Below are 25169 nucleotides of genomic sequence, written 5' to 3'. Positions count from 1 at the left end.
CTCTAAGAGACCTGCTTTAAATCAACATAGTGAGACCAAAAATAAAAGACTGTAAGGTTAGATACATCTGAGAAATAAGAAAATTAAGAGCCCATATCAAGGCATTAGACAAAGTTTTTTTAACTAAAACAAGAGATAAACAAGGTCACAAATATTACAGGAAGAAATGCCTACTACATTTTTTTTAATGTTTAAATTCTTTGCTTTTGGCCTGGCAATTCCACTCCTAGAAAGGTATTATGGTTTTTTTTCTATTACAAAACTAGTATATATTCATTGTAGAAAACATTAAAAAAGATAAACCTTTTCCAAAATTCTACCATGTTACCTAAAGTAATTATTTTAACATTACTATATATATATATATATATCTCTTCAGTTTTTTTCAATTAATATACAGTATTTCTACTTTACTGACCTAGTTTGGAACTTACTTTACTTAGTTGTTTTGCAATCTGTTTTCCCCATTAAAAATATTTTATAAATGTTTTTCCATGTTATTAAGTATTCATTTATAACATGGTTTTTATTAGTTGTTATTATAAACTGAATGTTTGTGATCCCTCAAAATTCTTATATTGGAGTACTAATCCTCAGTGTGATAGTATTTGGAGGTGGGGCCTTTCAGGGTAAGTAGGTTTGGATGAGGTCATGAGGGTGGGGTCCTCATGATGGGATTAGTGTCCTTATAAGAAGAAAACAGAGGGCTTCCCTGGTGGCGCAGTGGTTGAGAGTCTGCCTGCCGATGCAGGGGACATGGATTCGTGCCCCAGTCTGAGAAGATCCCACATGCCGCGGAGCGGCTGGGCCCGTAAGCCATGGCCACTGAGCCTGCTCATCTGGAGCCTGTGCTCCGCAACGGGAGAGGCCACAACAGTGAGAGGCCCGCGTACCACAAAAAAAAAAAAAAAAAAGAAGAGATGCTGTGACAAGCCAAGGAATGCCACAGATTGCCAACAAGCCAGCAGAAGTTAGGGGAGACTCATGTAACAGGTTCTCAAAAGGAACCAACCCTGCAGACACCTTGATCTTGAACTTCAAGCCTCCAAAACTGTGAGACAATAAACTTCAGTTGTTTAAGCCACCTTGTTTGTAGTACTTTGTTACAGCAGCCCTAGCAAACTAATACAATTGTAAATAATCTTTGATGACTATCCTTACAGATAATCAGGAATGTGTAAAAACTGTATTTTCCTAGGATCAAGTCCTAGAAGTGGAACTGCAATTAAATAAGCAGCACAGTTTTATGGCTCTTATTATAGCTAATCCTTGAACAACACCAGAGTTAGTGGCCCTGACCCTCTGCACAGTTGAGGTCACTCCCTGTGTGCAGTCGTTCCGTCTGCGAGGTCTCTCCAGGCGGTTTGGTACCATGTATTCAAATTGTGGGGACTTCCCTGGTGGTCCACTGGTTAAGACTCTGCGCTTCCACTGCAGGGGGCACGGGTTCAATCCCTGGTAGGGGAACTAAGATCCTGCATGCTGCACAGCTTGGCCAAAGAAATTAAAATCTGTGAATCATGTAGTACTATAGTATTTAGTACTACTGAAAAAAAACCCACATATAATGAATCCCAGCAGTTCAAACCCATGTTGTTCAAGGGTCAACTGTACATAACATCCCATGTGACTAGTCTTTTCTCAACAGGCTCTCATATATACTTTAACTTCTCTCTAGGATCCCCAGAGGTGGTTAGGACAAGAATTACTAGTCCCCTTTTATATACAGGAGAACAGGCTCAGAAAATTCAGTGCTAGTAATCAAACCTAGCCTTCTTTTCAAAAGACTAGAGCGGCACTGTCCAGTATGATAGCCTGCAGCCACATGTGACTATTTAAATTTAAATTAATCAAAATTAAGTAAAATTAAAGATTCAGTCCTAGGTTGTACCAGCCATGTTCAAAAGCTCAATAGCTACATGTGACTAGTGGCTGCCAATGCCAAAGAGCACCGATGTGGAACATTTTCATCATCACAGCAAGTTCTATCAAATAGCACTAGATTAGAGCGTACTGAGAATCTAGAATGCAGGCTTACAATGCTTAGCACAACAGATCTTTGAATAAGTACTAAAACTGGTTAACCAGGATCTTCAAGAGATTGCTCATGATGATTCAGCAGAGGACATCTCTAACACAATAAGGGCAGGAGCCAAGCTAAGACACATTGAAGCACAACTATAACAAAGTCCATCTGAGAAACCACAGGAGCCTCTCAAGGGTAATCACAAATGCTGTGACTCATCCTAGAAGAGCAGTGGGCAAATAACATGCATAGTAAGGTGGTAGATTCACACGTACAAAGAAAAATGTCTAGGTTGAAGCTCTGGTTCCATATTATAAAAACCGACGCTCAATAATTCTACTTTCTGGTTTTTTAACCTATGTCTACACTGAACTGAATTTTCATCTTACTGGAAATCCTGGAAGATCACCTAAGTAGGTTAAGCCCTAGTTCTCAGAAAGTTCATTGTTCTCTAGACCTCAAAACAATGTGCTATTTTTAATAGATACCATTGAGTATTTAATCTGTGCCATGAATTGTACACTAAACTTTGTAAAGAAATGTGTGTTATTATTTAAATATTTTAAACATACAGAAAAAAATTATGACCACCCCTGTACCTAACAGCTAGACTGACCAGATCTCAACATTTTGCTATATTTGTTTCAGATCTTTTTTTCCCCCAAGATTTAATAATACATTACAGATACAATGAAAATACCTACTTAATCCCATTCCTCCCTCCCTCCCTCTCTTGAAGTATCCATTATCCCAACAGTGATATGTGTCATTCCAGGCCAAAATTTTTTTACTACATATACTTGTGTCCATAAACAATATATAGTACTGTTTGGATGTTTCTAAATGTTAAATATATGGCAACAAACTGTATCTGTCTGCAACTTGCTTTTCTACCCTTTTTGGTTTGAGATTTATCATTATTGATAAATGAAGCTTAGTTTATTCATTTAACTTAGTTCAGTTTAGCATTCTATTTGATGAACATACCACAATTTATTTATCCAAACATCTACCGCGGGACGTTTAGGTTCTTTCCAAATTCTTGCCATTCAGATAATGCTCCAGTGAACATCCTCCTGCATGTCTCCTTTGACATAAGCACATGGATTGGAACTCATTAGGATGTAAAGTATACGTATCTCAACTTTACTAGGTATTGCCAAATTGCGCTCCAAGTGGTCATATAATCATTCACTTCCACCTACTGCGTATAAAAATTCCCCAAACAATACTTTCCCAAAAAACCTTTATGTGTTAAATAATTTTCTAAATAAGAAATAATTTTCCATGTGCAATAACATTTTGAAGTAACAAACCAGCTTTCAGTTTTATAGCTCTTGGAATAAAGACCAAATCTGTATAAATACAACAAAATCCAACAAGGCCAAAATATCCCTTATGACTTCTCCAAGGCTGTCTTTCTTTCAATGCCTATCTATGAAACAGGAGCTGTGGTAGGCACTTAATCCTAACAACATTATAGAAAAATGTTTTTCAAACTTTTTTTTAACCCAGCCTATAGTAAGAAACATATCTTACATTGCAACGAAGTTCCCATCTGCTTACATCCATGTGTATTAATATATATGTATACTATGAAACAAAAGTCTCACAGAATAATACTTTCCCTTATAGCTGCAACTCTATTCTCTATCTTTTTCCCCTGATGCTGGTCACTCACTAAGCTGATTTCAAGACTAATGAATTGTACCTACAGTTTGGAAAAAACACTGCAGTACAGTGTACAACTTCCACTTTACATATTAACTAAAACAGAGGTTAAATAACTTACCCAAGTTCTCGGACTTAAATAAACAGTGAAATCTGGAATTCAAACCCAGTTTCAAAAGCCACACTTCTTGCAGTCCACAGCATTCTCCCTGCAATACACTATTAGTACTAAATCCACACCAACTGAAGGAGCTAATGCTTCAATTTATGCTCACATGAACCAAAGCAAAGAAAAATAAATTCTGTAAAAATATGGTGATATGATTAAACAAAAGTTGCAAACCAGTAATATACATATGATTTCATTCATGCATTATATTCCTGAAAGAGTCAAATATCAGTCCTAATCTTCCACGTTACTATGCTATTTACCATAACTTAAGTATAGGTGAAGTATAAATATGCTACCCTGTCCTTGGAAAAAAATAACTTAATTTCTCAAAGAATCAAAAATTTACTGCCTGTGAGCTCCTTCTCAAACCAAAAGACAAACAACTTACTTACGTCAAACTTTAACTAACAAAGCCAATGACTAATTCTAAAGTAAATACAGTCCAGGTTATAACCGAGCATGTGCAAGTGTGCAAATGTATCTTTTTCAATGTTTTCTAAATAAATAAACCTCAGTTGGAATTGAGTTTACGTCAATACACAACCAAATTTCTATGGTTACTATTTATTAGAAATAATTCCAGCTTGGTTATACATGGATAGCACAAGGTCAGTCTAGCCATCTATCCACCTAATTCCTCCATTAGGCAGCTCATTCAGGCTACAGTAGAATGTAAAGAAAAATTCAAACATTATTTGATTCATTTGGCTTAATGTTTTAACTTCAATACCTAAAATTATTATAGTAAAATCTCTTATTTTGCACATATATCATAACTACTTCTTGGTCTTTATTAAAATCCATTAAATATCCCACAAGGGAGCCCACAGGTTATTAATTGCTCATAAGTAGCTGATAAATACACACACTAAATCAAATCAGATGTTTATTGAGCATTACTTATTATGTGAAAGATTCTGTGGCCCTGTATAAAATATCTCAAACTAGCTACAAGCTAGAATTACTCATTAATATGTGTGTGGGCGCACATCCACACGTGCTTGTGGTATAGTTTTTAACAACTCCCTTCTCCAGTTGCAACAAAAAGTATAGACCTAGATCTCAAGAAAGGTAGAGAACAAGTTTTCTGGATGTTATGGAAATAGCATTTACAGATCATAGCAAGAAACACCAGTTAACACCCTGACAGGAGAACAGAGGTTGTAAGTGACTTTAGACTGGAGTTCTGCTAGAAATGTCTGGATCATTCCAACCAAAGCAACAGCTACTGACACCACAAAGACATGTTATGCAACTAATCCTCAAATATCAAATACTGGATCATTTCATTTCAATGAGTTATTATGATTTCATTACAGTGATCTCTTTTGGTTTTCTTTAATAAATTTATTTTTTTAATTTATTTTAGTTTTGGCTGCATTGGGTCTTCGTTGCGGTGCGCGGGCTTCTCACTGTGGTGGCTTCTCTTGCTGCAGAGCATGGGCTCTAGGCGCGTGGGCTTCAGTAGTTGTGGCACGTGGGCTCTAGAGCGCAGGCTCAGTAGTTGTGGTGCACGGGCCTAGTTGCTCCATGGCATGTGGGATCTTCCTGGACCAGGGCTCGAACCCGTGTCCCCTGCATTGGCAGGCGGATTCCTTTTTTTTTTTTTTTCTTTTGCGGTACGCGGGCCTCTCACTGTTGTGACCTCTCCCGTTGCGGAGCACAGGCTCCGGACGCGCAGGCTCAGCGGCCATGGCTCACGGGCCTAGCCGCTCCGCGGCATGTGGAATCTTCCCAGACCGGGGCACAAACCCGTGTCCCCTGCATCGGCAGGCAAACTCTCAACCACTGCGCCACAAGGGAAGCCCTAATTACAGTGATCTCTTAACTGTAAGCAGATCGGCATTATTGATGCAGCAATTAATGCATTCCCTTCCTTGTCTATTTTGGTTTTTTCAGAAACATTTTCGAATAGCTTATAAACTGCTATCACAACTTCAAATGAATCATTACGTTGGCACCTCTTCGCTTACTAGAGGTTTAGCTTACTAGACATTCTACAAGATCCTTTCCAGTTTCCAAAAATTAAAGATATAAACCCAGATAGGCCTTGTCAAGCTCTACTCTATATGGTAATATTCCACTAGGAAAAGAAAAAATGTCAGGATAAATTGCATATAAAGTATGATGCAATTTTATGTAAAAGAAAAAGTTTATATATATATATATATATATATATATCTAAACACATACTACAGAGAAGAACGGTAGAATTATAATTTTAATTTTTCTCTTGATGTATTTTCCAAAATTTTTAAAGTGATCATATATTGCTCTTATAATGAGGAAAAATAATTGTCACCAAAGCTTTCCCTACCATCCCCCAGATGAAATCTGTTCCATTTTAGTTTTCCTCTAAAATGTCACTTATCATATTCTGTTCTATATCACAGTTACATTCTCTTATATCTGTCTTCCCTGTTAGAATGCAAACTAGTTGAAGAATGGACCGCATCTGTTTACCTTTGTAAGCAACATAATATAGTGTATACAATAACGCCTTATAGGTGTTCTTTAAGGCTGTATTGTGCTTCAGCTGAAAACAGTAAGGCATATTAAGCTAACTTCATAGAGAGAACAGGACAAACTGTGAACTTTAGTCTTCTTGAAAAAACTCCCGGGGCTTCCCTGGTGGCGCAGTGGTTGGGAGTCTGCCTGCCGATGCAGGGTACGCGGGTTCGTGCCCCGGTCTGGGAGCATCACGCATGCAGTGGAGCAGCTGGGCCATGAGCCATGGCCACTGAGCCTGCACGTCCGGAGCCTGTGCTCCACAACGGGAGAGGCCACAACAGTGAGAGGCCTGTGTACCGCAAAAAAAAAAAAAAAAAAAAAAAAACTCCCACTGAATCCACAACAAAAACTAATACAAGCATGTACCAACATGAGTTCTCTTAATCAGATATATTCAAGGCTAGTAGATGTTAAAATTTTCAAGCATCAACTGCCTAAGAACAGCAGACCAGCACTTTGCCAGACCTAGCTAAGAAAGAAAGTCTACAATTTTATTTCTTAAGGTGACTTGGTATATAATATCCCAAGACAATGATTACCTTTCTCATTTTACATGACAGGTGGCTGTATTTCAGGTATGTTTTATATCTTAGATCAGGCTTTATGAATAGCTTCCAACTCCTAAATTTTTCAAAACAATTATATCTACCATTCTGCACTGTCCATTTTGTTTTATTTTTTAACTGCAGAGTACTTTTATATTTACTGTCAATTTGACCCTCACTCCAACTGAGACTGGCACAAGTATTATCTCTACCATTTGACAAAAGATGATTGAGTGGAGAGACTTCTAGATAAAATTTTAGTCATTATCTAGTGAGACTCAAAACGGTTCTCCAAAATCCAAAGTCCTGGATTTTCCATTATTCCATATTTCCTCCCAAGGGGGAAAAAAGGAATTTAAGTTGTGAACACTATTAAACTAGAACCATAATGAACTCCCCAGTCTATAAAACACCTGCTATAATGTTGCCCCTGAATACATCTTAAGCAACAGAAACCACTGCTATAGTGAGACTCATTCACAGCCAATAGTGCACAAAGCCATCTTCCCCTAAACATTATTTATAAAATAAGACTCTTTTCTTGCTCCAAAGCAGTATCCTATATATCAATTTTGTATTTTATCATTTATAGTTAGGCAGAAAAATCTAAATTCAGCTCTACAGTACATAAAAGTACTAATTTCTGTGGACCCAGTGCCCTCATCTATAAAATGAGAATAATAAAGATAAACTAACAAGGTTATCGTGAGAATTAAATTATTAATCTTATCTGCTTATTAGCAGACAGCTTGGCAAAGAGTAAGGGCTCATTAAATGTTAGCTTCAGTATTTCACTGATCTAAGATGGTGGGACATTTTCTCATATTTTAACAACTCTGAAATTAAAATGTGTCTTACAATCAATGATGTGTCATAGCTCAATCAATAGTATTTTTTCTTAATGGTACATAAAATTATGCTTCTTACAATCTCTGGCACCTTATATTTGATGAAATATATTAATATTATATTATATGAAATATATTATAATGATGCTGCTGAGTAAGTGTTTACCCTGCCACCATTCCTCTACCCAAAAGATCCACAAAAAATGGACCAAATCTACATCTCTAACCCTGATCTTCCAAGTCATGTTTCCATCTGTGACACGTGGACAGATTGGCAGCACCTCAAATTTAACAGGTTGAAAACCAGTCATCAACTCCCCAGAGCTGTTATTCTTTGTTTCCTATCCCAATTAATGACACCTTAAAGAAAAACCTGTACCTGAAACATTGTAAATCATCTATACTTCAATAAATAAATAAAATATCCTATAGATATTGTTACATACCTACAAGTTCAAATATTAAAAATGTTTCTGCAGCTTAAAAAAAAAAAGAAAAGAAAAATCTGACTCTACCTTTACCTCCTCCCTCTTCCTCTCCCATCTGAGGCCTTTCCTGTCTCTCCGTTGGAATCAAAGACTCCATCTCTGCACCCGTTTTATTTTGTACCTCTATTTCAGAAATTACCAAACTGTATCTTGCAACACATTTAGTTGTACATATGGATGTTTCCCCATCTTGGCTCTCAGTTTCTTGAGGGCAAGGTCCATTTCTTACTCATTTTTATATACTCAGGGGAAATAGTTCAATGCCTCACCCGTAGCTAAGTGCTCAATAAATGTTTATGGAAGTGATCACATCCTCTTTGTTTATAAGTTTGTTATAAGTTTCAATTATATGTAATTTAAGCCTCTATAAAGAGAGAAAAAGGGACTATCCAAGAGTAAAAGTTCCTTTAGCTTACAAAGGAATTTCACACACATGATCTCATTTAGGGTTTAATTCTCAACTCCTAGGTACACTGAACAGATAGTAACACTTCATTTTTAAATTGTGGCTTAATAGTCAAGAGGCTTGCCAAAAGTTTTCTGTGGTAGAAAAAAGAATTCAAACTCAAATCCAATTACAAACCCCATGCTTTCAGTTTATAAACTTTTATCCTTCTGCCCCTCCCCCTCAGTGTCATTCCCACTAACCTTCCACCCCAACGTGGTCTACCAGGCCCTATAGTTGGGCCCTACCTATCTCCCTTGTCCTGACCCATTTTTTCCCTTCCTCTGAGCATAGCAGCTGTATTTGCCTTCTTTCAGCTCCTCCTTCTCACCACAAGGCTTTTGCACATACTATTTCTTCTGCCTAGAATATTCTTCTTCTTCCCTTGTCTCACTAACTCCTCCTCTTCTTCTAGATCTCAGGTCAATCTTCACTTCATTAGGTAATCCAATTCTAATCTAAGTAGGTAACTTTCCCTATCACATGATCTCATAACAACATACACTCTCCTTTATAGCACAAATCATGGCTGTATTTTTTTCCTAATTGTAATTTTACATTAATTTGTATTATTCCTATTTGCTTAATGTCTAGCTCCCTCACTAGTCTATATAACTTCCAAGAAGGCAAGAAATTTTTTAAAACCACAATTCTGCCCCAAGTACCGGGCACAATAGCTGTTGAAAGAATATCCCCAAGCTTGCTAAATCATCCGAACCCCCCTCACGTTCAGCTAATTCTTGCATTCTACTTTACAGAGAAATCAGTTATTTTCTCTCCCTACCCCCAACTCATCTTTTTATTTTAATTATTATTATTTTTATACAGCAGGTACTTATTTGTCATCAATTTTATCCACGTCAGTGTATACATGTCAATCCCAATAGCCCAATTCAGTACACCACCATCCCCACCCCCCCAGGGTTTTCCCCCCTTGGTGTGCATATGTTTGTTCTCTACATCTGTGTCTCAACTTCTGCCCTGCAAACCGGTTCATCTGTACCATTTTTCTAGATTCCACATACATGCGTTAATATACGATATTTGTTTTTCTCTTTCTGACTTACGTCACTCTGTATGACGATCTCTAGATCCATCCACGTCTCAACAAATGACTCAATTTCGTTCCTTTTTATGGCTGAGTAATATTCCATGGTATGTCCTGCAATCACTTCCCACTAGGCTTCAAAGTCTGATTCTCTAGGAATTCCTCCTCCTGCTGCCGGATCCCCAGGTTGAGATGCCTGACGTGGGGCTCAGAACCTTCACTCCAGTGGGTGGACTTCTGTTGTATAAGTGTTCTCCAGTCTGTGAGTCACCCACCCAGCAGTTAAGTGATTTGATTTTCAGTGATTGCACCCCTCTACCGTCTCATTGTGGCTTCTCCTTTGTCTTTGGATGTGGGGTATCTTTTTTGGTGAGTTCCAGTGTCTTCCTGTCGATGATTGTCCAGCAGCTAGTTGTAATTCTGGTGTTCTCGCAAGAGGGAGGAGAGTACGTTCTTCTACTCCGCCATCTTGGCTCCTCTCCTCCCCCCAACTCATCTTAAGTTTCTCCTTCTTATAGATCCCTTCCCATTGGGCTACAAACGTTCAAATTTCCTTTTTCTTAAGACCACTCTCACCCCTCTTTTTTTTTTTTTTTGCCACACGCCTAGGCATGTGGGATCTTAGCTCCGCAACCAGGGAAAAAACCTGCACCCCCTGCAGTGGAAGAACTGGAAACGTGGATTTTTTTTTTTTTAAGATTTACTTGTTATTTGTTTATTTTATTTATTTTTGGCTGCATCTGGTTTTAGTTGCGGCACACGGGCTTCTCTCTAGTTGTGATGTGCAGGCTCCAGGAAGCATGGGCTCTGTAGTTGTGGCATGCGGGTTCCAGAGCCCGTGGGCTCTGTAGTTTGTGGCACACAGGCTCTCTAATTGAGGCGCGGGCTCCCTAGTTGTGGTGTGTGGGCTTAGTTGCCCGCAGCATGTGGGATCTTAGTTCCCTGACCAGGGATCAAACCCGCATCCCCTACATTGTAAGGCAGATTCTTAACCACTGGACCACCAGGGAAGTCCCTCAACATTTCTCTTGATTGCAAAACTTCTGAATGAGTAGCCTACACTTGCTGATTCCACTTCTTCACTTCCCAAACACTCCTTTTTTTTTTTTTTTTTTTTTTGCGGTATGCGGGCCTCTCACCGTTGTGGCCTCTCCCGTTGCGAAGCACAGGCTCCGGACGCGCAGGCCCAGCGGCCATGGCTCACGGGCCCAGACGCTCCACGGCATGTGGGATCTTCCCGGACCAGGGCACGAACCCACGTCCCCTGCATTGGCAGGCAGATTCTTAACCACTGCGCCACCAGGGAAGCCCCCCAAAGACTCTTAAACCGCTTTAATATGATGCCTACTCTCACACTACTCTAATGAAACTTGCTCTAGTTTTCAAATCCAATGACATTGTTTTTCTTTATTCTCAACCAGTATCATTCATCTCTATCATTTGATCGTTCCTTCTTGAAACTCCCTTTAGTCTAGGCTTCAGACACTGACACAGCACCTCCATTTTCCTACAGTTCTGATCACACCTATCAATTCTTCTGCCCATTCCCATAGGTACAGCATTAGCTAATTTTTCTCCTCTATTATCCTCTATGTACAATTTTATTCATGCTAATGGCTTTATTACCAAATAACTACAACTCCCAAAATTTATCTCTAATGCAGGCTTCTCTACTAAGCTACAGATCTACATTTTCAGGTACCATTTTCAAGGGTGATCTGCAACAAGACAAATACTTCCCAACTCAACATATTGTTTAAGTAACTTATCTTACAGACACCATGAACTCAGCTGAACCTAACAATTTTCCTTCCTCTCTATATATTTTCTTCCTCAATTGAGAAGTCTAGGATGACTTTCTGACTTAGATAAATAGATGTCACAGAGCAGGATGAAGGTCATTAACACTATTTTCATATTAAAATAAGTGCTCACTCAATGCCTGGGATAGTGCTAATCATCTTCCCAATTATCTCAGCAATACTTTGCTATAGCTATTTTCACCATCTCTAGTACTACCACCTTAGTACAAGCCTTTATCCATCTCTCACCTGAACACTCCAAGTGGACCCCCTGCTTCCACTGTTGCTAGCCATGGCCTCCCACTCCAGTCCATTCACCACAAACTGGACATTTGCAAAATATAAATCAAAGCATCTTTGATTTATAGTCTCTGCCTACCACTCTTCCAGTAACCCCTTGCTTTTCTCCTTCACCTCAAAATATTTGCTTCCAATTCACTTTGCATGAAAAACTTACCTCAGGTCTCTGATGGATGGTTCCTTCTCATCAATCAGGTCTCAGCTCAAATGTTACCTCCTCAATGAGGCCTTCCTTGAAAATCCTCCTTCAAATAGCTCTCCCACTCAGATCACTCTCAATCCCTGTATCCTACTTTCTTACCTTCACTGTACTTATCATTGCCTGAAATCATATTATTTTTTATTTGTGTATCTCCTTTTAATAGGAGCTTCATAAATACTTTGAATGGATGTATAAATTTTAAAGATGTAGAAATTAAGGTTCAATGACGTTAAGTAACATATGTAAGTTGTGGAGCTGATATATTCACCAACTGAGGTCTGCCTAAAACCAAAACTTTTAACATCTACCCTATATCACACTAGTAAAGCATAGTAAGAGTAAAAGCTAGAAAGACAGACTGGGGAATATAATCAGATAGTCAGATAATGAAGTTTGAAATTATAAAAGCAGAGCACCATTCCAAGGAGTGACATGCTCTATGATGTGATCATGGGTTTAGATGGCTGAAATGAGGTGGACAGAGGTTTATATCTGTATCATTCACCGCCCTCTCCTTGGCAACCAGACTTCTTGTATCCATTTGCAGATGAAGGCTCTACAAATCTGGCTCATAACTAATAACAGTAGACAGAAACACAAGTGAGCTAGCCCTTTGAATCATCTTTGCCCCACTTTGAATCACATGTAAAAGCAATTACCTTCCCACTGCCCAGCCCCTCCTTAGTTGCTAGGCAGATCTTCCTCATTCATGGCCCTCTGGCCTCTTCTCAATATCACTCATAGTAAAACACTATGGAAATTAATAAAGCAAACAGTTGTAAGAGAAAACTAATAGCCTAACACAATCCACAGGCCTATTTGTTCTCCAGTCTCAAATAAGTACTAAGAACTAAATGGACAGAAACAGAAGAAGTAATAGAATTTTTAAAAAGATTTTTTTTTGGAAAGCTGTACTTCCTAGTGATTAAGAATTGATTTTTCCCTATTTTATATATTTAGCAGAATACAGTTTGTATACATACACTGTAACACAAACTTTCTCCTGTCATATTTTTACCACATATTTTATCACTATGGGGTTCACTAGCACAAAAAAAAAGAAGTCCTGATAACTCATTTTCCTTTGATGTCATGGGCTGCTCTCAAATGTTCAGTGGATAGTTGCTTTTGGAGATTACACCTGAGAATTACCAGTTCATTTTTACTGAAGAGACAAATAGAAGAATGAAACAATTTCCTTTATGAAGCTGAATACAAAATTCTACCACATGCCTACATTTTTATTTCATTTCTCAGTAATCACAGAAAGGATCACAACAAAGCATGAAATGCAGAGCTGGTTATCTAAGCTTCCTCATCAGAAGCAGCTACACCTAAGTATTCTATACAGAAGGAAATAAGTTATTTTTCAATAGCCCTAGGAAAATGGAGCTCACTGCTCTTCTGTGACAGTTCAAATCTCATCAAAAAACTTGGTCCTTTAGTATCCTCCAATAGTTACCTATTAGTTGCTGTTGTTTTCAGTATTATGAAGTCATGGATTTAAGCATAGTTGATATGCTTCAATTCTTGTGGTTGTTATCCTTATTGATATTGCAACTTGCCCATCTTTGGCCATTAGGAGCCTCTCACTGATAATATCTTGATATGTATCTTTTCAGCCTTTTCCCCCATATAGTTACATACCATTTGACCATTCTCCTCACCCCTTTTTTCTTTTTTCATTGAGCTCCATTTTCACATACATTTTCTCATGTCAGTAATTTTTTTAAATTTTTTATCTTGCAATTTCAGACTTACAGTAAAGTTGCAAAAATAAAAATATGTTAACTGATCTCTTTAGAAAATATTCTTTTTTAAAGGTATGTAATGCCACTAAGTTCAGGGGCTATGCTGTTATCTTGTTCAGCATCATAAACATGAACTCAACATTTCTTTCAAAACATGAGGGCTGGGCTTCCCTGGTGGCGCAGTGGTTGAGAGTCCGCCTGCCAATTCAGGGGACACGGGTTCGTGTCCCGGTCCAGGAAGATCCCACATGCTACGGAGCGGCTGGGCCCGTGAGCCATGGCCGCTGAGCCTGTGCATCCGGAGCCTGTGCTCCGCAATGGGAGAGGCCAAAACAGTGAGAGGCCCGCGTACAAAAAAAAAAAAAAAAAAAAATGAGGGTCACAAATGATGTGAGGCATCATTTTGAGCATAATGGATCTCGTCAGGTCATTAAAAAAAAAAAAAAAAGACATTTCCAAGCCTACAGGATTAACATGTAAAAAGTATGTATTAATGCCTGTGAAGTAGTTTGAGAACCTGGCCAAATTCCCTTTTTTTAAAAAATGAATATTAGGAATACAGTTACTAGGAGGTAGGTTTTGGAAAACTGTTTTATATTATCAGCTACAGTTGAACATAACCAATGACCAAGAAATTTTAATCCCAGATATATATATATCAGATAGACATACAAAGGTAGAACTAAAAGATACAAAGTACATTTGGAGTGGTATTATAAAATCATAGTCCAAGATGGAAAACAAAAATGTCCAGCAAAGGTAAATAAACTGTGGCATATTCATACAATGAGATACTACACAGTAATAAAAATAAACTACTGCTAAATGCATCAAGAGGAAGCATCTGACAAGCATAATGTTAAGCAGAAGCAGCCCAAAAGAAATATCTTATAATTCCATTTATGAAAAGTTCAATATGTCAATAATACCTCAATTTTAAAAAGCTCAAAAACAGGCAAAATATACTCTATCTTGCTATGAACCTAAAACTGCTCTTAAAAAATAAAGTTAATTAATTTTTAAAAAACAGCTAAACTACAGTGTTAGAGTAGGATAATGTTACCCTTGGGAAGATGGAAGGGAGTAACGACTGAGAGGAAGGGTACGGTGGGCTTCTGGGGTGTTAGTAGTATTCTATTTCTTGACCTAGGTGGTGGTCACATGAGTGTGTTCACTTTGTGGTAATCCAGTGAGCCATACAAGTTAAGATTTGTGTATTTTCTTTTTTTTTTTTTTCGCGGCACACGGGCCTCTCACTGTTGTGGCGTCTCCCGTTACAGAGCACAGGCTCCGGACGCGCAGGCTCAACGGCCATGGCTCACGGGCCCAGCCGCTCCGCGGCACGTGGGATCCTCCCAGACCGGGGCACGAACCCGTGTCCCCTGCATCGGCAGGCGGACTCAACCACTGCGCCACCAGGGAAGCCCGAGAGATTTGTGTATTTTCAAATATAAACTCAAAATGGATTAAAGACCTAAATGTAAGGTCAGACACTATAAAACTCTTAGAGGAAAACATAGGCAGAACACTCTGTGACATAAATCACAGCAAGATCCTTTTTGACCCACCTCCTACAGAAATGGAAATAAAAACAAAAATAAACAAATGGGACCTAATGAAACTTAAAAGCTTTGGCACAGCAAATGAAACCATAAACAAGACGAAAAGACAATCCTCAGAATGGGAGAAAATATTTGCAAATGAAGCAACTGACAGGGGATTAATCTCCAAAATTTATAAGCAGCTCATGCAGCTCAATATCAAAAATACAAACAACCCAATCCAAAAATGGGCAGAAGACCTAAATAGACATTTCTCCAAAGAAGATATACAGATTGCCAACAAACACATGAAAGGATGCTCAACATCACTAATCATTAGAGAAATGCAAATCAAAACTACAATGAGGTATCATCTCACACCAGTCAGAATGGCCATCATCAAAAAATCTACAAACAATAAATGCTGGAGAGGCTATGGAGAAAAGGAACCCTCTTGCACTGTTGGTGGGAATGTAAATTGATACAGCCACTATGGAGAACAGTATGGAGGTTCCTTAAAAAACTAAAAATAGAACTACCATACTACCCAGCAATCCCACTACTGGGCATATATCCTGAGAAAACCATAATTCAAAAAGAGTCATGTACCACAATGTTCATTGCAGCTCTATATACAATAGCCAGGACATGGAAGCAACCTAAATTGTCCATCGACAGATGAATGGATAAAGAAGATGTGGTACATATATACAATGGAATATTACTCAGCCATAGAAAGAAACAAAATAGAGTTCTCTGTGGTGAGGTGGATGGATCTAGAGTCTGTCACACAGAGTGAAGTAAGTCAGAAAGAAAAAAACAAATACCGTATGCTAACACATATAAATGGAATCTAAAAAAAAAAAAAAGGTTCTGAAGAACCTAGGTGCAGGACAGGAATGCAGACGTAGAGAATGGACTTGAGGACACTGGGAGGGGAAAGGGTAAGCTGGGACAAAGTGAGAGAGTGGCATGGACACATATACACTATCAAATGTAAAATAGATAGCTAGTGGGAAGCAGTCATGTAGCACAGGAAAATCAGCTCGGTGCTTCGTGACCACCTAGAGGGGTGGGACTGGGAGGGTGGGATGGAGACCAAGAGGGAGGAGATATGGGGATATATGTATATGTATAGCTGATTCACTTTGTTATAAAGCAGAAACTAACATGCCATTGTAAAGTAATTATAGTCCAATAAAGATATTAAAAATATAATAAAATAATTAAAAAATTAAAATGAATGACTAATCAAAAAAGATTCGTGTATTTTAATATACATGTTATAAGTCAATAAAAAAAATTTTAATATACAACTATCAAATCTTCTCTGAACTTTATTAAAGACAGTCCACTATAAGGTATGTATAAAACACCTCCCAAACTTAAAGAATCTTGCTTTAAAAGTTAGAAAAAATAGTGCGGTATTTCCCTGCTCTAGCAGGAACTTAACTTACTCTGCTTATCCCAAATCAGACCTAATAATCCTAATGGATTCTGAGTTTATCTAAGAAAGGAGATATTTTAAGACCTATGTAGATTGCTTGGGCTCTTATCTACTACATAACAAGCACAGAGAAGGTACTCAACAAATATTTACTAATGATACACAGCCCAAACTTTAAACAAACTCACATAGCAAAATCTGAAATACCTAGCACTGGTAAAATAGGATAAACACTCAGTCTGTTGGCCTAGAGTGCAACTTCCAGAAACCCCACCTCTAGAAACTAAAAAATTTACAGAATGTACCGCTTATAAGGAAGAACACAATTTATGACACTATCTTTGGCAGAGGAAATTGGTCCTTTCCCCCTTCTGCCTAGCTCAGACAAGGCACAATCAACTTCCTGATGCCATAGCTAAGCAAAAGACACCCAGAAGCAACTCTGCCTGTAAGGGCAGGGACTACTTGAACCATGATGTGATGAAAACGTAGCAGCAAGGATTTAGCTGAGGCAGATGACAATGTTGGAGAAATAAGATGAGAAGAAAGCACTTGAGCAACCTGTTCTTATACCTAAAACCTCTAAAATCATTACTATTCCTACTTTCCAGAGTGGCAGTAAATCAAAATATATCTTTGGAGTCTCCCCAGGCTAGAATAAACCCACAATCAATAGGTGTCCTGAGTGTCCATCAGAGTTCACCTCCTAAGAGTTTCCCAGTAGTACCTGTTCAGTTAGTTAGATGGCTGATATGTAATGATAAATTATGATAAGCTTTTCTAAGGGCAAGTCACAACATACATTGACTTGGTATAGTTCTCATCACTAGTGACATTGTTTTGTTCTGTTTTAAAAACACAAGTAACAAATGTTCAATATAGAAAAAATAATTTTTAAATAATACAAAGAAGATAAACAAGAAAAGTACATGAAAATCACAGGTCAAACTTAAAAGAGCTGAGGTCTTTGGTATTTCTGGTAAGCAAAAAATATTACCTACTGGTGAAGGATCTGCTTCTAATAGAAGATTACTGATATGAGAGATGTTGAGGCACTTGGTTTGCTAATGGGTCCAGGTGAGTGTAATTATTATGCCAAGAAAACAGCAATGAGCAAATCACACAGAAAGACCAGGTGGAAAGCTGAGTGGCGATCTCCAAACATAACAAAACCATCTACAGGGATGTTCATTGTAGCATTGTTTATAGTAGCAAAATTATAAATTATATTGTTTATAAAGGCAAAATTTATAATAGCAAAAAAAATTCTGATCATCAATATGAAACTGGTTAAATTATATATGCTCATATGGGGAGTAAGAATAGGGAATGGAGACAGGAGAACTTTTTCCTTTCACTTCACATCCTAAATTGTTTGAATTTCTTATCATGCATATACATTATCTCTATAATAAAAACAAAACAATGAAAGCAATGAACAAAAAACTTAACAATGGTGTTGAGTGGGTGGTAGGACCATGATGATTTTTATTCTCCTTTTTACACTTTTCTGCATTTTCTCAATTTTCTATGATTAACAATATATTAGCATATATTGCTTTTTATACCTCCAAGACTATTTTTTTGTTTTTGATTTTTTAACAAGTCAAATGTAGTCACTTCTGGTTCAAATTAGGGAGGGAAATCCAGCGCTCAGTTATAAACACTGTGGCAGTTACAAAGAAATACGGAAAGACTCAATTCTCAAAATGCTTATTTGTTTGGAGAAAACAGTCTTGAACACCAAGACAACAAAAGTTAAAGAAAATCATTGATTTAATTTACTGGAGTTGCTTATGTGGTACTGGCTCCTATGGAAGCAAAAAGATATCAGTATTGTGAAGAAAGCTGTGCCGAATGTTTGAAGAAAGACTAAGTGAATTCTATAAAAGGGTGTTTTTTAAAATTCAAGTCTAACGTCCCACTCAACGTCAAAATTCCTTTTACCACTCATTCAGTCTCTGCTTAAAGTATCCTATGTCAAAAAATCCTCAAAAGTAGTCCATGCCATTAGTTAAGAACAACTCTGTTAAAGTTCTTCCTTATGTTAAGCTAAATCTAATTTCCTATCATTTTCAATCACTGGTCAACTTGTCCTAGTTCTGTCCCCTGGAGCAATAGTTTAGACAATTTTCATTTACTATTATGATCCTCCCCCCTCTTAAATCTTCTCAAGAACTAAACCTCTCAATTCCTCAAATGGTTTCTACACCATTATTCTAATTATTCTTCTCTGAAGAAATTCCAGTTTCTCAGTGTGCCTCTTAGAATCAAATACCCTGACTGAACACAAAATTCCAGAACTGATCTGACTAGTGCTTTTATCTCCTTTGTTTGGGTCACCATGAGCACAGCACAAGACTAGTTGCTAGGTGGTATACAATTCATTGTCAATTTAGTGGCACTGTTCAGACCATAAGTAATTTATGTTTTAATGCATTTAAGAGTTTAAAGAGTGTAAAGAAGAAAGATCACTGTGGACTGAGGAACTGAGGACATTTTCAACAACAAAAGTTGAGACTGTAAGCTGGGAAATGAAGAATACATTTTTGATAAGCGGAAAACACAAAAAGACTATTTCAGAGAGTATAAATGTGGAACACTGCCAAGGCAGGAATGAACAAAGTTAGTGCTAATAAGGATAGGCAAGAACATAGGACCAAAAGGAGGGCTGGAGTCAGACTATTGAGAGCCCTTAACCTGCAGGGAATAGGCATGATTAAAGAGTTAGACCAAGAAATTGACTTCTTGATTGAGATATTTGGAGATGATTAAATCAATACCAGTTTGCCAAATTCTACATCAGGTTAAATACTGTTTGAAATTTTTTTCTAAATTGAGGTATAATTTACAATGTTGTGTTAGTTACAAGAGTACAGCAAAGTGATTCAGTTATAATATATATGTATTCTTTTTCAGATCTCTTTTCCATTATAGGTTATTATGAGATATTGAGTATACTTTCCCATGCTATACAATAGGTCCTTGTTGTTTATTTATTTTATGTATAGTAGTGTGTATATGTTAATCCCAAACTCCTAATTTATCTCTCTCCCCCAATCCCCTTTGGTAACCACAAATTGTTTTCTATGTCTGTGAGTCTATCTGTTTTGTAAGTTCATTTGTATCATTTTTTTAGATTCCACAAATAAGTGATATCATATAGTATTTGTCTTTCTCTGTCTGATATACTTCACTTAATATGATAATCTCTAGGTCCATCTATGCTGCAAATGACATTATTTCATTCTTTTTTATGGCTGAGTAATATTCCATACTCTGTGTGTGTGTGTGTGTGTGTGTGTGTGTGTGTGTGTGTGTGTGTGTACATATATATCTCACATCTTCTTTATCCATTCATCTGTCGATGGACATTTAGGTTGCTTCCATGTCTTGATGATTGTAAATAGTGCTGCTATAAACACTGGGGTGCATGTATCTTTTTGAATTAGAGTTTCCTCCAGACATACGCCCAGGAGTGGGATTGCAGGATCATATGGTAACTCTATATTTAGTTTTTTAAGGAACCTCCATACTGTTTTCCACAGTGGCTGCACCAGTTTACATTTCCACCAACAATGTAGGACAGTTTCCTTTTCTCCACACCTTTTCCAGCATTTATTGTTTGTGGACCTTTTAATGATGGCCATTCTGACTAGTGGGAGGTAATACATCACTGCGGGTTTTTTGTGGGTTTTTTTGATTGATTGATTTCTATTTTTGGCTGTGTTGGGTCTTTGTTGCTGCATGTGGGCTTCTCTCTAGTTGTGGCGAGCGGGCTTCTCATTGCGGTGGCTCCTCTTGTTGCAGAGCACGGGCTCTAGGCATGCGGGCCTCAGTAGTTGTGCCTCGATGACTCTAGGCATGCGGGCCTCAGTAGTTGTGCCTTGTAGCTCACGGGCTTAGTTGCTCCACGGCATGTGGGATCTTCCCGGACCAGGGCTCGAACCCGTGTCCCCTGCATTGGCAGGTGGATTCTCAACCACTGTGCCACCAGGGAAGCCCTATCACTGCAGTTTTGATTTGCATTTCTCTGATAATTAGCAATGTTAAACATCTTTTCATGTGCCTATTGTCCACCTGTATGGCTTCTTTGGAGAAATATCTGTTTAGGTCTTCTGCCCATTTTTTGATTGGGTTGTTTATTTTTTGTTATTGAGTTGTATGAGCTGTTTGTATATTTTGGAAATTAAGGTATTGTCAGTCACATCGTTTGCAAATATTTTCTCCCATTCTGTGGGTTTTCTTTTCATTTTGTTTATGGTTTCCTTTGCTGTGCAAAAGCTTTTAAGTTTCATTAGGTCCCATTTGTTTATTTTTATTTCCATTACTCTAGATAAAAATATTGCTGCAATTTATGTCAAAAAGTCTTCTGCCTATGTTTTCCTCTAAGAGTTTTATAATATCCGGTCTTATATTTAGGTCTTTAATCCATTTTGAGTTTATTTTTCTATACGGGTTAAAGAATGTTCGAATTTCATTCTTTTACATGTAGCTGTCCAATTTTCCCAGCACCACTTATTGAAGAGACTGTCTTTTCTCCATTGTATAGTTTTGCCTCCTTTGTTGTAGATTAATTGACCATAGGTGTGTGAGCTTATTTCTGGGCTTTCTATCCTGTTCCATTGATCTATATGTCTGTTTTTGTGCCAGTACCATACTGCTTTGTTTACTGTAGCTTTGTAGTATAGTCTGAAGTCAGGGAGCATGATTCCTCCAGCTCTGTTCTTCTTTCTCAAAATTGTTTTGGATATTTGGGGTCTTTTCTGTCTCCATACAAATTTTAAGGTTTTTTTGTTCTAGTTCTGTGACAACTGCCATTGGTAATTTGATAGGGATTGCACTGAACCTGTAGATTGCCTTGGGTAGTATGGTCAATTTAAGAATATTGATTCTTCCAATCTAAGAACACAGTATGTCTTTGACTACATGGAAAAAGTTTCTAATTCAATTCTACTCCAAGATGAACTGAAATTGAGTTGTTATATAATATCATTACACAGGTTTCTTTCTGAATATGAACAACATTCCTAACTGCCAAAATATAATACAAGGAATGTCACTTTTAAAAGATTTATTTTTCAGGGCTTCCCTGGTGGCGCAGTGGTTGAGAATCTGCCTGCCAATGCAGGGGACACGGGTTCGAGCCTTGGTCTGGGAAGATCCCACATGCTGCGGGGCAACTAGGCCTGTGAGCCACAACTACTGAGCCTGCGCGTCTGGAGCCTGTGCTCCGCAACAAGAGAGGCCGCGATAGTGAGAGGCCCGCGCACCGCGATGAAGAGTGGCCCCCACTTGCCACAACTAGAGATAGCCCTCGCACAGAAACGAAGACCCAACACAGCCAAAAATAAATTAAATAAATAAATAAATATTTTTTTAAAAAAAGATTTATTTTTCAGCTCGGTGCTTTGTGATGACCTAGACGGGTAGGATAGGAAGGAAGGGAGGGAGGCTCTAGAGGGAGGGGATATGGGGACATATGTATGCATATGGATGATTCACTTTCTTGTACAACAGAAACTAACACAGTACTGTGAAGCAATTATACTCCAATAAAGATCTATTAAAAATAATAATAATAAATAACAAAAATATTTTAAAAATAAAAAGATTTATTTTGATCCATTTCTGTAAGTTTCTCCAGCATGAATACCTTGCCATTTAATATGACTACTTCTGTACAAGGTAGCCACTTGTTTCCATAATTAATAATCTTCAGGATCTACATTCAAAAGACAGTGACCTGCTGGTCTCCAATCCTCCAGGTTCAAAAGGAGAAATATGACTAATGTAACATTAAAGAGAAAGAGTTTAGCTAGCTAACAGAATTTCTAGAAAATGAAAGCTTCCTGATATGAGAACAAATGAAAACAGCAGCAGCTCCTTCTCTAAAGTTTAAATTCAATTAAATAGGAATTTCTGGTTCAATAATGCTCCTGCCTGAAGAATCTTTCATAAGGGCTAGTTCTGTAATACAGTGTGGCAGCAGAGATTTAAACTGTCCAATAGACATTGCAAAACCCAACCTCTCCCAAATCCTGCTACTCAACAGCAGGGATCTAAAGGAAAAAATAGATTCCCAGCTGCTGAGAGAAAATGTCTTACTAAAATCAAAGCAAAATTCTCATTAATGAAAAATCAACCATGAAAGAAGAAAATTTCTGTGTGTCTCATAATCCCTGCAAAGAGCCAAATCCATTCTGGGTTAAAGCAGATTTAACAACAGTGGAAGAGAAGAGAGGAAATCAGTTCCATTTGCCAGAAGCTGGGGGAAACGCTTAACAGAGATCACAACAATGCTTCTAATCCATAGAGCCAAAAGAAACATGAACTCTATCCAGTAAAAGGTGCCAGGAAAAGGTTCCTGTGGATAAATTCTCTCACTCACAACGAAGCCACCTTATTCCACCTAGCTCAACACAGATGTGATAGGCTGTAACTTGAGTTTCCCAAGATCAAATTCAATGGGTAATCCAAACCCTGCTTTTTCTGATCAGATAATCTCTAAAATCACAGTCCCTGCATTCATTCAAAAGCAGCATTGAGCTTCTACCACGTCAGGCACCCGGAATACAAAAACCATTAAGAAACAGTCTCTACCCTCATGGAGCTTAGTCCATGCACCTTGCCTCATCTTAAATCCCAAAGCTCTTGCCTTAAATATTTTCTTAGGTGGGTCAGTGGAAAGGCAATAAAGGACTTCACCTTTAGTTACTGTGATAGAAGTAAATAGATAAATCATACTTCTTATGCTCTGCTCCAAAAGGAGAGAAGCCGACACACCTTTCCAAGTCGAATATGAGCACATTCTTAGCCTAGAACCCACAGAAGGAGCAGGGGACAAAGACAAGCAATAAAGGGGTGCAAGCCAAGAAATACGCTGAAAGAAGGGATGTGACAGGTGTACCACTACACGTTCAAAGCGTGATTAAAAAGAACCTACTACTAAGCCGACTGAGGTTTTACCGTGCAGGGAGGAGGAAGAAAAGAATAGGGGGCTGCCCGCTATGAACAGACACCAACTATCCGCGGTCCCTAGCTCGTTCACTCTCGCTAGAGGAGAGCGCCAGACACTGTTTAATAGGATCTGGGCCTGCCAGCCAACAACACTGTCACATGGACACCGGAACGGAGAGCTAACAGTCCCTCATAGGAACACGAGGAAAAACAAGAGAGAATGGAAAGAACTCTTTAAATGTTCAAAAATGAGTTAACATAATGGTTCCCCGAGGCACGGATGGGACGTAAAGTTTGGAAAAGGTGGTAACCCGACGCCCACTGGAAGCCCGTGGAGATCCCAGGGAGACGTCCGCCCTTGCACCCCAGTCCGCGCACTCACCGCGCACACAGAGCAGCGACATGGCCGAGGCGCCGGCGAGCCTCCGCCGCGTCCCAGCCCTGCAGCTGCGCCGGGCCGCTCCCTCTTTCCTCTCAGCAGGTGCAGCAGCTGTTCCCGCTATCGACCCCACGGGTCTCGCCGCTCCTCATGGTCCCCTTCGCAGGCAGCCTCCCGCCGCTCCCTCGGACCCGCTCCAATTTTCACCGTCTGAGCGGGCTCCCGATAGTGGTGAGTACCGGCCGGCAGGCGGGAGACTGGGCGCGGCACCGCGGCGCCATCGCTGAGAGGAAAGAGCGACCGGGACACCCTCCCCTCACTCCTGCCGGGATCCGGGAGAGCGCCGGGACAGAGCCAACCCGTTGCGCCCCGCCTCCCAGCCAATCAACTCACGCCCAGTCCGCCGACCCCGCCCCCTCACGGGCACGTAGGAGGTGGGGTCCCCTTCCGCTTTTCTTAGTGAAAGAATGAAGGCGGCTCCGCACACTTACTAGGCTTGCTGCAGAGAGGGGCGGGCTTCCCCCTCACCTGCGTGGGGCGGGAATTGAAGCCTTCTGCCCCTCTCACGTGGGCGGGGCTTCCACCCAAGAACAGATTCTTTTCATTGAGAATATCTATCGGACTTCCTTCTGAGTCTATCCCTTGCAGCTTACTGTAACAATTTAAAAAGATCGTACCACACTTTGCTGTACACCTGAAACTAACATAATATTGTAAATCAACTATACTTCAATTTTAAAAAATGGACTTTAACAAGAAAGAAAAGCTTTTGTAACTTTGTATGGTGATGGATGGTAACTACACTTATTGTGGTGATCAGTTTGCAGTGTATACAAATATCAAATCATTATGTTGTACACCTGAAACTAATATAATGTTATATGTCAACTATACCTCAATAAAGAAGGGGGCTACTGTGCTTCCCTAGTGGCGCAGTGGTTAAGGATCCGCCTGCTAATGCAGGGGACACGGGTTCGAGCCCTGATCCGGGAAGATCACACATGCCGCGGAGCAACTAAGCCCGTGCACCGCA

At 39.0% G+C, this 25169-nt stretch overlaps 1 protein-coding gene across 5 annotated transcripts in view; it reads right to left on the bottom strand.

Moving 5' to 3' along the window:
• Positions 1-24493, bottom strand: part of UNC13B (unc-13 homolog B) — a 225011-nt gene extending 200518 nt beyond the window's left edge. For 2 of the 5 annotated variants that reach the window (XM_019948923.3, XM_019948925.3), the window contains exon 1: positions 24140-24450. In XM_019948923.3, the coding sequence (XP_019804482.2) occupies positions 24140-24161 (22 nt within the window). In that variant the 5' untranslated portion in view covers positions 24162-24450. Of the gene's footprint in view, positions 1-24139 lie in introns of all 5 variants that reach the window. The other 3 variants (XM_073806248.1, XM_073806249.1, XM_019948921.3) reach the window with 3 other exon arrangements.
• Between the last annotated feature and the right edge of the window lie 676 nt (positions 24494-25169).

The sequence above is a fragment of the Tursiops truncatus genome, chromosome 6 (assembly GCF_011762595.2).
Source record: "Tursiops truncatus isolate mTurTru1 chromosome 6, mTurTru1.mat.Y, whole genome shotgun sequence".
Lineage (NCBI taxonomy): Eukaryota > Metazoa > Chordata > Mammalia > Artiodactyla > Delphinidae > Tursiops > Tursiops truncatus.
This window is presented reverse-complemented; position numbering and strand designations above follow the sequence as displayed.